The following is a 14611-nucleotide window of genomic DNA, read 5'->3' on the forward strand; positions in this document are numbered from 1 at the left end:
CAAGAAATGTGTTTTGTTGCACATCTGCTGATTTCATTGACGACAAATACATTAGATGGATTCTCAAGTACTTAAAATGTCAAAAAAAAACAAAACAAAACAACTTTTAAAACTAAATCAGAAAAGAAGGAAAAAGGAGAAGAAGCTGAAACGGGGAAAGAAAAGAATGAAAGCCGAGAATAAGAAGCAAAGTGATCCAGGCACATATAAACACTGAAAAACTATTGTTGAAAAGAACACATTTCTAAGGGAAAATAAGCGAATGGAAGGGATAGAAAGCAAAGCTAAGTAAGGGCACTACTTGCAAACGAAAGTGTCCCACCAGCCCATATTGAGCTGTTCCCTCCCCCTAGCACTGCGGAAAGCGCCCTACAGCCCTTGATTTGGAAATGAGTCCTTGTGTGGGTGTAGAAAAGTCCAAGATTACTTCCCCCCCCCCCCGAGCCTTGTCCCGCTTCTGGCCCAGGGTGGCAGTCGGCCCTCCAGTGACCTCTCTTCGCGGTTGGGGGCGATCCTCCCCCTCCCCCCCCCCCGGACGCCTCTGCTGCTCCGTTCCACTTCGTTTAACTTGGAAGCGGCGCTGAAACTCTGCCCACGGCGTCCCGTGACCGCGAACCCCGGAGCCAGCCCCCGCCGGACCGCTCCCCCTCCCCCACCCCCACGGGGGCAGCGCTCGCTCGGCTGTCCCGGGCTGGCCGCGCTGTCCGGCTGCCGCAGCTGTGCCCGGAGATGGTGGCTGGGGCGGGCGGCGCCGGGGGCCGGGGCAGGTGGTGGCTGCTGGCGGCGGCGGCGGCTCTGCTCGCGGCGCTGAACGCGGCGGGCACGCTCTTCCTGCTGGGGCAGGGGGCGCAGCTGGCGGGCCGGGTGCGGGAGCTGGAGGGCCGCCTGGCCGAGCCCCCGGACGCCTCGCTGGCGCTGGGGCGGCTTCTGGCCGAGCTGGGCAGGCAGCGAGCCGAGGGTGCCGAGGAGGACGCGGCCGCCGTCCCCAGGAACAAGCGGAGCCACCACCTGCGGCAGCAGCAGCGCGGGGGCCCCGAGAAGGACGACGACATGCTCATGATGATGACCTACTCGCTGGTCCCGGTAGGTTTGCTTTTTTTTTTTTTTTTCGGCCGTCTGGGCGCCCCCCGAAAGCCCCCAAGGGCTGTGCCCTGCACCTGTCGGGTGTGGAGCCTCCTCAAGGTCATCTCTCTGCAGGGGGCTGCACGTGCATTCGTGCTCGGATGCCGAGGGAAGGGGTTGGTGCACCGAGTAGTCCCCCTTTTTCCCCAGCAAAATACCGCACCGGTGCAGGGTTATTCCTGTCTGCAGTGCACAGAGCCCGGATACATTTTGGGTAAACAGCAACGACGTTCTGGCAATTGTTGTGGTCTTCTGAAATAATAATACCCCCCTCCCCCTTTAAATCAACATATGGGTTTTGATGTTTCGCTTTCTGACTACACTATGACCTGGTGTTTCTAAAATCCGGTTGTAAACTTACTCCAAAATTTGCCCTTCTCTGGTACCAGAAATGCAGTAGTCTAAAGATGGATCTTTGGTTTGTAACAGATTGCAGCTCTTGCACAATCCTCTTTCTACCATAGTTCATATTCCAGTACTTTTGGATTGCATTCTAGCTGCCTCATTCAGACTGCATTTTGCTTGGTGGCAATTTACAATTGGGATCTGTGTTAACCATTGACCTTTTTGATGCATTATTTTAAGACTCTTGGGGCAATGTTTCTAAATAGATTCGTTGCCCCCCCTCCCCCCCATACCACGACAGGAACGGAGCTCGCTCTTAAGCCAGGGTACGTTGGAAATGAATCTCTCAGTTTTACTGCTAATGCTCTTCTTAAAACGTGCAGTGTGCCAGAGAGAGCCTCTTTCTGGAGTTTATAAAATGTAAGATATCTGTCAAGATGTGCTTGGAAGTCCTTTTTTTTTAATCAGGCGAGTGGCACCCAATACAATTGGGATTGTTTCTGTATCTTTCAGCCCCATTTTCTTCCTCTCTGATTGCATCTTTTGATACACGAGGATCTTCTCTTTCTCCGCAGAATAATCACTGGCACCAACACTTCTATTAGCAATGCTCTTCTTGTACTTTTTCTCTGTTACTACAATGTCCGGTTTCCTTGCATTGAGCTTTTTTTTTTTTTTTTTTAATTAGTTGGAATAGGAATAGCCCAGGTGATCACAACATCTTCATTCTCTGCAATTTTTTCAGGGTTGTGCTCCCAGTGCCTTTCAGGTACCGCGATGTTATAGTGGTTCCAGTTTCCAATGGATGAACGGTGCCTCCTTAATATACCTTTCTGTATACAGATCTTCTGACATTAGCACATGACACCCATCAAAGAGATATATAACTGTTTCCAGTTCTGTTTTACAGAATCTGCATTTATCTATGTTAGCAGCATTTTCTAGACAGGCTGTGAACTATCTGGTCCATAGTCCAGTGTTCTGTTTTGTATTTATCGATCTCTTGTTTTTAGGTTTAAATTTCACTTATTTATTTATTTATTTATTTATGTATTTGATTGAAAGCTGCTCCCTCCACTTCACAGTGTTCAATGCGAATTACAACAATATCATTTAACACAGCATTGCACATAGAAAACATCTTAAAATCAAAGAATGTGCATAATGCCACAATTCTGTAATGAAGAACAAATCCAGATTATTCTGTAATATTTCATTTTGAATAAAATCTTCCTTAATTTGTACTGACCATGCATTAATGCAGTCTATGCGATTAAAACTGTCTTCCACTTTATCTATAAGGCCACAACCCACTCCCTCTATAGCTGGAGAAGCTAAAACCCTTGGTCTGACAAAATACTGGCGTCAAACATGGCGACCCTCATATCTAACCCTCCTGCACACCACCGGTATAGTTGTTCCTATAAAGGTACATATATAATCAGAAATAAAATAAAGACCCAAGCAGTCAGCATTTTTGCCATGGTACCAACTTTCAAGAGATCCTGAAAACCTTTAAGATGATCTTAATAACAGACTCAGGCCAGAGTCCAAGATCCTGCTAAGAGGCACACGAAGGGGCCAGCCCTTTGGCAGGTCATTAGGCAAAGGCCCGCCAGGCCTGCCCACCTAGGCAGTCTGCCTTGTGTCCCGTGCCAAATGACATCATCAGACTGTGATGCAGATCTTTCCTCCCACCAGCAACTATTGAAACGATTCTGGAACCCAAGAAACGGCAAAGTTGTCATTGCAGGCAAGTATTAAAAGTTCTCACAGCAACAGAGAAGGCCAGTTCATAGTGGCCTAGGAGGGTTGCCTTTTATCTCGTGCTGAGCATCTTTCGGGGGGGGAGTGATGTCATTAAATCTCGTCTCTTCCCATCAGTGACTATTCAAATGATTCAGTGCCAAATCCAACTTTTTCTATCTTTTTTTTTTAAACACTGAAAGAGCTTCTCAGTACAGGGCCTTTCCCTAATAGCTACTAGAGGAAATACCTCTTCTTATCCATTTCTGTGTCTGGTTTTGATTCACATAGGGTTTGTAAAGTAATTCTCTATATTTCCTATTATATTTATACTTTTGCCAATTGTCTTTCCTCATTGGCTGGTCTAATTCTTTAAAGAGTTTTTAGCTTGTTTTACAAATTCTATTCTTTCTTGCCCCTTGTGTGCTGCTAGATTCTCTTTCATTCCTTCTATTTGTGAAAATGATTGTCCAAGCATTAGAATGGAGACTGATTTTGACTGTTTAATTTCGAAGTTCAGCATATTTGGATCTGTTGATGCTATTGGGAATGCTGAAGGCCTAAAATGGCAGTTCTAACTGTGTAATGTATTTCTGTAAGGCCCATACCACCTTCAGCTTTTGGAATGTACAGTTTCAGCATATACTAATTCTAGATTTTTCTTCTAGATTTTCTTGATGGGCATAGATGAGTTTTCTTGTTCTTACATCCAACTCTTTGAGATCTTTATTGGGACAGTCTAAAATTCCAAAAATGTAAGAGAGTAAGGGAATTGATAGCTTTTATCTTATTCCATGCTGTTAGAGCACTTTTCAATATCATCTTCAGTTTTCTGTAATATTCTTTGCTGATCTTTTCTGTCAGTAACTTATGCTGGATTGTTGTACCATCTTCTATTACTAGATATTTATGAACACCTTTCTGCTCAAATTCTTTTATATAGTAAATGATGGCAGATAAAGACCAAATGGTCCATCCACTCAGCCCAGCAAGTTGCTTTTGGTAATAACTGCCAATCCTTGCAGGTTATCCCCATGCCTTCTGTTATAAGTAGTAATTGCCGCTTCATGCATTACCCCCATGCCTACTGTTAAGAGCAGTAATTGCATTCTGTGTAGGTTAGCCCCATGCTTACTGTTAAGGGTAGTAAGAGCTGTTTTTGGTTTTTCTTAATTTTCCTTCAAGGAAGGTCACCTTAGTACATTTGTCCAGGCCATACCTCATCTTGTCACCTGAGAAGCTCTTCACTAAGAGTGGTTCCTCTAAATGACAATCACTGAAGCTGTAAAGCATCAAATTATCTACAAATAGTAGGTGCAATGTTATCTATGGATCGCTAGTACCTCTAGGATTAAGGATAGATTCATAGCACAAGGAATAAAAGGATTCAGTACCAGACCAAACAAGAGTGGTGAAGGAATCTCCCCGAAATATTTGTTGCTAGATCTTGATGAAAGGAATGACTTATTGTGCATCTTCATAACTTAGACAAAATGTAATCTCTACATTTTCATGGTAAAGTTAATGTACTCAAAAAATCCAGAGTTCATGCTGAATGTTTCAAGGCAATTTATTATCCAAGAATATGGGATACTATGAAAGTTTTTTTCCTTTGTTGTAGTCAAGCCATGCTGTACTTAGGTTTTGACAGCTGATCTTGATAGCTTTATTTAGCACGTACTTTTGTTCGCGCACCAGGTGCAAACAAAGGTACGCTGGATCAGATTTCGGAGCGGCCTCGGAGGGAACTTTCCTTCGGCCTCCTCCCACCTTCCCCTCCCTTCCCCTACCTAACCCACCCCCCCAGCCCTATCTACACCCCCCCTACCTTTATCGCAAAAGTTACGCCTGCCCCAGGCAGGCGTAACTTGCGCGCGCTGGCCAGCTGCCGCCGTGCGATTCCCCAGCTCGGGAGTGATTTCTGAGGCCTCGGCCATGCCCCCGAAACGCCCCCGGGTTGGAACCACGCCCGTGGTCACACCCCCAGAACGCCCCCAAGTGATGTGTCACCGTGACACGCCCCCCTGACACGTCCCCAACACGCCCCCCCCGGAAAGCCCCAGGACTTACACGCATCTCGGGGCTTGCGCGCGCCACCGAGCCTATGCAAAATAGGCTCGGTGCGCGCAGGGGGCTTTGAAAGGGTTACGCGCATAACTTATGCGCGTAACCCTTTTAAAATCTACCTCTAAGTAAACTTAATTAATAGCAGGTAATGGACTTCTCCTCCAAGAACTTATCCAATCCTTTTTTAAACCCAGCTACACTAACTGCACTAACCACGTCCTCTGGCTACATATTTTTGCACCTGCTCATTATCTGGCATAAAGTGATATTAAGCGTGTTTTTTTATTTTATAGTACTGACTGGGTGGGAGGTCTCGGGGAACTGGGAAGTTTTCAGGATGAAGAACCAGGGAGGTGTCAATGACCTGGAGAAGGACTGGGCAAACTGGTGACTATTTAGTACAATTGGTCATTTCCTTGATACTCGCTTGTTTTAAAATTAGCCGTGAAAATTTGGACTTATTTTCTTATTTTTCTTATTTTACTTTCACACCTAAAATGTACACGCGTATATTTGAAAAACAGGAAAAGTATGCGCGTTCAATGCATTAATGTACATATTTCATTGCATTGCTTGTATTTGTGCATAAGCCACATATGTGTGTGTGTGTGTGTTGCGGGGTAGAGATACATGTATTTTATAAAATGCGCATATATCATACATGTGGCCATGTGTGTGCATATATGCCTCTGCGTGCAGTTGTTTGAAAGTTATCCTCTGTGATTTCAGATAGCATCCTCCTTGTTTGTAAGACTTAAAATAGCAGCTTTGAAGGACCTCTTTAATACCTTCCTACAAAAAAAGAAACAACTATAAATTAATTGTTTTGTACAATCCATGCAATACAGAGCTTAAAAGGTGCAGAGAATAAGGAAGCTTCTCTATTTCATTGGTTTCTTTCTCTCAAGTCTTATCTACAATAACTGAAGCTGCATAAAAGGATGTGGTGATGGTTTGGAGACATTGGCATCAAACTGCTATTAAAGTGTTCTCTTTTTTTTTTTTTAACTCTAGGTTCGAATAATGGTGGATTTATGTAACAGCACAAAAGGAATATGCCTAACAGGTACATTTCAAATGTCAGCACAGGAATTAAACTGAACGCTTTGCCTGACAGTGTAGCATGCAGGAAGAGGCAACGATTACAGTGCTTTATGTTGGAAATAATTCAAATAGTGTTGAGTCAAAGCAGTTTCCTAATAATGAAAAATAACTTTGATATTCAGGGTGAGCATCTCCTTCCTGGGTTGCCAGAAACTGGACTGGTTTTCAGGAAGTCCACAAGGAATATGCATGAGGTATATCTGCATGCACTGCCTCCATTATATGCAAATGTTATCTCATGCATATTCCTTGTGGATGCCCTGAAAACCTGTTTGTGGCACACCAGGACTTGAGTTGCCTACTCCTATGCTAGAACCAGGCAAAGATGGACTAGTTTTCATCCAAATCCATTGAATTCCCACTGCACATTTGATATTTGTATAGTTTGATTTAGCCCCCATATAGTTTCAGTCTCGTCAGTCTTAAATACATTTTGATGGGATATTCCTATTATAGGGGAAGTGAAGAGATGGATTAACATTAACTGAAAAACTCCGGTGCATAATGTACACATTATCCAAATTCCTCACCTTACTCATAAGTTATTATGTGCAAACGAAGCATTGGACTGTGGTCTGTAGCACTCAATAAATGCCATTTAGCTGTTAAATAGTGAAACTATTTTCCGTACCATAAATTGAGAAAGCTCATTAGCATCCATAATGCCACTTACAAACTGTAAATCATCTCCTGGTATGACCTACATATGACATATTATATTGTGTGCACATTGCCTAAGGCTTCAGTGGTATGCACAGCCCAGGAGTCCTCCAAACACAGACACAGAAGAAGGTCTCCAGATTTGGCACTGTTTAAACAATAAAGTTTGGACCCTGCTTTAATAACGGACATCAGTAATATTTTTCTTTGTGTCACTTATTATGAGTGCACATTCTATAACTAACACAGATAATATCCTAGATGAAAATCATGCCACAGAGAAGAATTTTCTAAGAATAGTTGACAAATGAAAGATTAAATGGACACAGTCAGGGCTTGCAAATCTCTTACAGATCAGTCTTTTTCTCCCAGTGTTATTTGTCACTGTACACTAAGTTGTACATTGCATTCATTTTAGTCTGTTGTTTTTTAAGCTTTATAATTAATAATTATTTAAAAAAAAAAAAAAAAAAAAAAAGAGTTTAAATGAAAGTTTTGGGGCCGCAGTATGATGTTTATTTGCAGGGGTGACCATCTGTGAACTGAAGCAACCGAAACCCAGTGGCAGCTCAGTAGCAATGGGACGGCTCGTTTGGCTTCAGTTTGCATGTCCTGGCCACCCTGCTGTGTCCGTTAAATGTATGTTAGGAATTTTGAAACTTTCAAAGTGTCCACCTGATGATGTATAATGAGGGTAATTTTCAGTGGCCTATGTAGGGCTAAAGTTTGCACACACAGGGGTAGATTTTAAAAGGAGCGCGCGCGGCGTACATGTGCGCGTGCTACCCAGTGCGCGCACACGTATGCCTGTGTGCAAGTTATAAAATCAGGGGTCGGCGCACGCAAGGGGGGTGCACACCGAGCCGCGCTACCTTCCCCCGTTCCTTTCCCCCTAACCTAACCTTCCCACCCCTTCCCCTAACCTTTCCCCCCCTAGCCCTACTCTAACCCCCCCAAAATTGTTATCTTACTTTTTGCACCTGCCTTTGGCCCCGCCCCGGACCGCCTCTTTAAGTAAAGCCCCGGGACTTACATGCGTCCCGGGGCTTTATGCGCATCACCGGGCCTTTTTTAAAAATAGGCCCGGCGCGCGTAAATCCTCCAGATTTACGCGCGTAACCTTTTGAAAATCTGACCCAAAATGCGCCTGCAGACTTAAGCGTATCAGTCTCCTTTGAAAATGTAGCAAGTATGCGCGGAACGCCGAATAGCTGATGCACCCAGGTTCACGCCCGCTCATTAGGAAGCGGAGAGGTGCGTGCGCAGATTTATGTGCGTCAGTAATTTCGCACCTCAGCTCTGGCCCCATTCCCTCCTGGAACACACCTTTCTGGAGGATGTGTACGTTACTTGGTATATAATGCACATTTCTCGTGCGCTTTAAGCTAGGAGCATTTCAGAGCCGCTCTGCCTTTACAGTAAGCAGCGCTTGGCTGAGAATTCTTTTCACACTGCGATAAATAATCCGAGTACAGCAATTAATGGATTAAGTAGCTCTACGCTAATGAAAGGGATTACAGATATTCATCTCTTTCATCAAATTGCAGTGAAACCAGAAAGGTTTGTGGCCAAATCCACTTCCAGTAGGCAGTAAAAAAAAATTGATGAGAACTACAGATTTTCTTTTTTTTTTTTTTACTTCAACTACTGAATTCTGTTTTCCAAAGACTTACGACCAGTCAATGCCTATGAAATGATATCTTTGGTACGAATGGCTCACAGTATTTACTCAGATTACTACATTCTAGCTGTAACTGCAGACTGACTTTGACTTTCTGTGTTTTCTGCCTTCTTCGTTATCTCAGGACCACCTGGGCCAGCTGGTAAGATACCCATTCTTTTGTAACTTTCCATTTGAAAATAATTAAAATTGGAACATTTATTTGTAAATGAAACCTGGAGAAAGCATTTTGCCATTGTGTGTGCTTTTGTCTGACTGCAATGTATTTTAATAGAATTATTCTGGGCAATCTTCAGTAAGTCGCTTAGTGGCAAATAGTACCCATGGAGCTTTTATTGAATTTTCAAATAGAAATTAGCTTGTTATTTCTGCGGATGGTCTTATATGGTGGAAAAAATGGAAGTATATTTGAAAATGTAATATATGCTTGCATTCTACCCCCTACCTCCTGACTTCATTAGGCCCTGTAAGAATACCCAATTTTTAAGTGGTTAAATATGGCTGCCAGTTTTCTTTCTTTTTACATTTTGACAGTCGTACGTTTTTCCTCATAAACAGCTCCTCTAGGTTAATAATATCTTTCTGCTGTATATTTTTCTAAGTTCCAAATGTGGGTGAATTGAGCGCTATGTTATAAGCAATCATTTTAGGTCAGCATCAATGTTGCAGGTTAGAGATGTCACTATGGCTGAAATACATGCACTCAGGGCCGGTGCTAGGGTGTTGGACATCCTGGGTGAACCTTTGGTCTTGCATCCGCTCCTGAGGACAGCTCCAGCACAGAGCTCTCTTCCATGGTGACAGTGGCTCTGGCAAAGCACCCCCATGACCTCTTCCCTTAATCTCTGCCCCCTGCCAATAATGCCCTGCATCACTCCTTGCTCTCCCTGCCCAGCATCTGGACTTCTCTCTTCTTCTCCCCCTCCCCATAGTATTCTCCTCTTTCCCCCCTCCATTCCACTCCATGCCTAGCATACCAGCATCAGTGCCATCATGCTTGCTTTCTTTCCACCTCGTCTTCATCCACCCAGCACCTTCTCTCTTTTTCCACCATGCCAACTGCTGAGCACCAATGTTTCTCCATCCCCACCCACTCAACACTCTCTCATTTTCTCCCCCCGCCACTCACTGTATACCCTCTCTCCACCCCACCCACTCACCCTGTAATATCTTTCTCTCTCGCCACCCCTCCACATTTACCCAGCATTTTATTTCCCTCTTTCTCTCCCCTCCTCATGCCGGGCTTCCTCCTGCATTTTTCATCTGCTGACAGATGTGCTTTACCAGTGGGCCCTGCTCAGGATGGTCTCCACCAGTGGCCCCAGGCCTCTTCTTTCTGGCTGCTGGTGGGATGAATTCTGCCAGTGGCTCCACCTCCAGGCCTTTTCCTCTTCTTTAGTTGCTGGTGGGATGGGCTCTGCCAGTGACCCCCAGGCCTCTTTCTCGTCTTTGGCTGCTAGCAGGATGGGTTCTACCAGCAGCCTGGGACCTCTGACTCCTATCTGACTGCTGACTGGATGAGCTCCAGTAGCATCCCCCCAGACCTCTTTCTCCTCTTTGACTGCTGGTGGGAGGTGCTTTGTCAGTGGCCCTGGAACTCGTGCTGGTTGGATTTTGCTGTCCCTAAGGCTGTGGCACTCTCGGTGACCACTTATTTTGACTAATGAAAGCATTAGCCCTGCATGCACTGTAATGTAAGAATCAGTGTTCAGATATGTGATAAATGAGCCAAAGCCAGCTGAGCACCTAAAGATGATTTCCCAATAAAAATAATATGAGAAAATAAAAAAAAGAGAAAATAAACCATGACCAGCATAAACAAAAGAAATAGCATTTAACAAAAAATGTGTTTTAAGAATGTCTTTTTAATAGAATGATTTCACTAGACAGCTCTATTTAGCAGCTTTGTGGGGACAGATTTTTAAATGTTGGGTCTAGTGACCTAACTGCTGAAGTAAAGTGGTTAGGTCATTTGAAAGTCTACCCTAGCATGAATAAGATTTAGGGGTCTGCACAGAACAAATGTTTGGTTCTTTTTGTTTTGTTTGGGGATGGGGGTGGTTCCAGTCGAATTTCATTTTGTTGGCGTGGGATTTTGTTGCTTTTTTTTTTCACCTTTTATCCATTTTGGAAAATAGTATATGCTATTTCCCAAAATTAATAACCCCAAAGTTTTTTTTTGTTTTTTTTTTAGTTTTTGGAGGCATTATTCCTTCATTTCAGGGAAAATGGAAATGGGTAGTTTCAGTTTGGATTCCACGTTCATTTTAAAGAAATGCACACCCCTAATAAGATGTTTGATGCCCTTATGGCTTGCTAAATAGATTTGCTGTTAGCAATTTCCTTCTTCCTATTATAACCCTTCAGGAACACACGCATAATGTGTTGGCTGCTGGCCCAGTCCTTGGCTCAAATTAGCTGGATGGGTGTTGAAATTCTACACTTATTTTTTATTTTTTGGTGTTTTGTTCCAGTTGAAAACACTTTTTGTCCCAGTAGCTTTTTTCTTCTTCTTTGGCCTTCTGGATCTAGTGGAACCTGCTCCATCTATGGCTACATCATAATGAGCCTTCATTGGCAGCTACCAGCAGCTTTTTCCCCATTTTAATTCCCTCATCATTTTCTGTCTGTATTGCAGTGACTTATCTTCAGTAGGTGGTCAAGAGCATAGGTCTCTTCAGAACTGAGTACATGTGCAATCCCCAGCTGTACCTATAGGTGGTGCTGTTGTGAGATGGCTGTGACTTCCTACCCTAATCCCCTCTTAGAAGTTGTGAGCTTTGCCTCTGCAGCATTTTCAGCCCTTGCCAGGCAGAAGAACAGAAGTTCTGAAAGTCAAATCTGGATCTCCTTCATGCCAGAGTTCAGCCCTACCACTAATCCATTGGGCTAACCTGAAAATCATTCATAAAACATACAGGAAGCTGCACTATTTTGTTAAATGTTATTTCTTGTGTTTGTCCTGGTCATTGGTTATTTTATTTTGTCATTTTGTTTCTTATATTATTTTCATTGGTAAAACATCTTCAAGTGCTTAGCTGGCTTCATCATATCTATCATGCATCTGCATGAATTCGTACATTCAGTGCATGCATTTGTGCCATAGTGACATCTCTAACCTGCAACACTGATGCCAACCTAAAATGTTTACTTATGACATAGGGCTCTATTCACCTGAATTTGGACTTAGAAAATGTACAGCAGAAAAATATTGGTCTGTCTATAAGAACTGTTTGGTATTGTGCTGGGCAGGTGAAAAACATATGTCAATATAAATGAATGTTATAGCTTATGTGAATGGATGTGGATAGTGTGTTGAGTGCTATAAATAGTATGCATGTGTGAGTCCTGCTTCTGAATGTACTTGTGATGTATTCCAGTAATATATGCAGCTCGTGATCTCCTGCAGTCTTGAAGATCCATAGTGCTGTGTGAAAAGATGAGATGTGTATCTGTGAAGAAGAGTTTGTGTGCATGTAGAATGTGTGTGGTATCCAACTATGTGTCTCTGAGGTGTGATAGAATGAGAGAGTGAATTGTCATGAAGGAAGAGAGAGACTTTGATTATGATAAGTGAGTTGTGCTTGTTTTGGTTAATATAAGAGTTAAAATAGTCCAATGTGGTCTTTAGAAGGTGGCTGTGATCCTCAGAGAGGGAAAAAAAGGCAGCACTGACCTTTTTAAAGCACCCTTTGCATGGTAACATTTAGACAGTGTTTACAAATACGTAGAACTTAGTAAAAAGAATAAAAAATAAAACATTTAGTTGGTTGTTATGTGTTGGAGTGAAAAAGCGGGTTGGTTGCAGCTAGCTTACGTATTCTTTTTTTCACAAGCATAAAAAAAATAAAATTATTCCTATAGGAAGTCAGAAGCTACATGGCTACAGCAGAGATCTGATCCAGGCTTATATACCTGAGTCTAAGAGCTGCCTTTGTACATTTAGGAAGTATGTATGTGAGAGTATTTGTGGTTGTGGTTGTATCTGTGCCAGAGTAAAGGGGATTAATGATGTATTTGAGAGTAGATCCTCCTTCTACTGGAAAATATTTTTTTTTCAGTTTATGATGAATATTTTTCATTTTTTTGGCAGAATACCTCCCTAACACCTGCTTTTAGAAAAGTTGCTATTCAGCAAAACCTGAATTTTTTTTTTTCTGTTCACCCTCCATAGGCCAAAATGAATTTGGGTGAATCAAACTGCAGAGCTAAAACATGACATACTTTTTACATAGTTATTTCTTTGGTAAGGAAGTCAGGACACTGGAAATTGTATGAAATGTCACAAACAACTAATTGTGTAGCATGACTTGTCTTACCTTATTGTTTTCTCTGCTTTTGCCGAGGACTTCCTGGATTTGATGGATTACCTGGGCAGAATGGTTCAGATGGATTTCCTGGCATCCCAGGACAGAAAGGAGAACCAGGAAAAAGAGGGAAATTAGGTATAGAAGTAATATTTCATAAAAACAGGATTCCAACCTGTTGCATAGTGCTAACACATCACATAGCTATATGTTTCCAGCCTTGGTGGCAACACATTTCTGGAGCTTAGTCAGCATGCGAGAAGGGTCATTATTATTATATTTATTTGCATTAGCATTCAGTCACTTTACATAGAATATTGTGCATAAGGAAATCACAGATTATGAAAACATACACATCCAAAACCAGTAAAGAAAGAGGGAATAGCCTTGAAGTGCTATTATTATCTGTAACTGGGTAGTCCAAGGCACAGGGTGATGGTGTGACCTTGTGCACCAAGAACAATTAGAAAAGCAGAAACTCAGACTCCTATTTCTGGAGTTCTGGGCTTTAACTACTAGATGGCACCTCCTCACTTTTCTTAAGTGTTAATGTTGAAAGAAATCTTCCTAAACTATTTGTATGTTATTGCATGCAGGATGGGCTAGAGTCCAGGTTGTGCAGGGTATCTGACAGCTCTACACCTGCTAAACTGCTATTTAAAAACCAGAGAGGCTAAGGTGTGCTTTGGGTGCATTTCCAATATGGTGAATGGCTGGGGCCCATGTTTCATGCTGGCCCCGGGTTTTCCTTTCTTCTTTGAGTGAACCACGCAGGAGCGTTGTGCTCGCTTCTTAAATATTTTTGCTTTTCTTTCCAAAAGGGAACGCTGCGCTTTGGAAAGCAGTAGGCAGATATAGTGCCAGAAGTGCACTGCTGTTCCTCTTCTCTTAGCCAAGCGCTGTCAGATAATGTCACCGCATGACAAGTAGCTCTTAAACAATTTTCAAAATTATCGGGTCCTTTTACATTAGCTGAAGTGCAGGTGCACATTGTTCGCCCTCCATCCTGAATTCCTGGTTACATGTAATTGTCTGAAAAAAACTGAGAAAATCAAATTAGGTGTTCCTGATACTAGACAATCTGAATCATTTGCAAACTGCAGGGTGACTAGCAACGACCCAAAGCTGACTGCATCCCCAGCGCTAATACATTTGTTTTATGTGGTTGCAAACTTAATAGCTTGCAAATTGGAAATAAAAGTCTAACCCTTTTTTTCATGGAGATTACTGTTCCAAAGGGCACACAAAAGAATTTATGTCTCTGAGGCTTTCACTCTCTGTCTACCCCTCTTCCTTGTCTCCAAAGGGTGGGTTCTTGCTATGGGGTTGAAGGCAAACTTTCTTGGCCCAGGCGCTTTTCTCCGAATGTGTGCAAGGTTCCCATAGCTCGCTCTGATGGTTAACAGTGCTGTAACGCTGGGGACAAACAGGCAGGACACAGCATTGGGTGTTCAACAAAAATGTTATTGATTTATTCAAGAGGGTGAATCAAAGTGCAGTCAGGTAGTGCCGTGTGAGTTACAGCTGCTGCTGTACTACTTACAATTTGAAGATTGCTCCTTCCCACCGCTGAGAGTGA

At 42.9% G+C, this 14611-nt stretch overlaps 1 protein-coding gene across 1 annotated transcript in view; it reads left to right on the forward strand.

Moving 5' to 3' along the window:
• Window positions 1-449: 449 nt before the first annotated feature.
• Window positions 450-14611, forward strand: part of GLDN (gliomedin) — a 36761-nt gene continuing 22599 nt past the window's right edge. The window contains exons 1-4 of the mRNA XM_029575478.1: window positions 450-1083; window positions 6295-6346; window positions 8850-8867; window positions 13072-13170. Coding sequence (XP_029431338.1) covers window positions 730-1083; window positions 6295-6346; window positions 8850-8867; window positions 13072-13170 — 523 coding nt within the window. The 5' untranslated portion in view covers window positions 450-729. The remainder of the gene's footprint in view (window positions 1084-6294; window positions 6347-8849; window positions 8868-13071; window positions 13171-14611) is intronic.

The sequence above is a fragment of the Rhinatrema bivittatum genome, chromosome 13 (assembly GCF_901001135.1).
Source record: "Rhinatrema bivittatum chromosome 13, aRhiBiv1.1, whole genome shotgun sequence".
Classification (NCBI taxonomy): Eukaryota; Metazoa; Chordata; class Amphibia; order Gymnophiona; family Rhinatrematidae; genus Rhinatrema; species Rhinatrema bivittatum.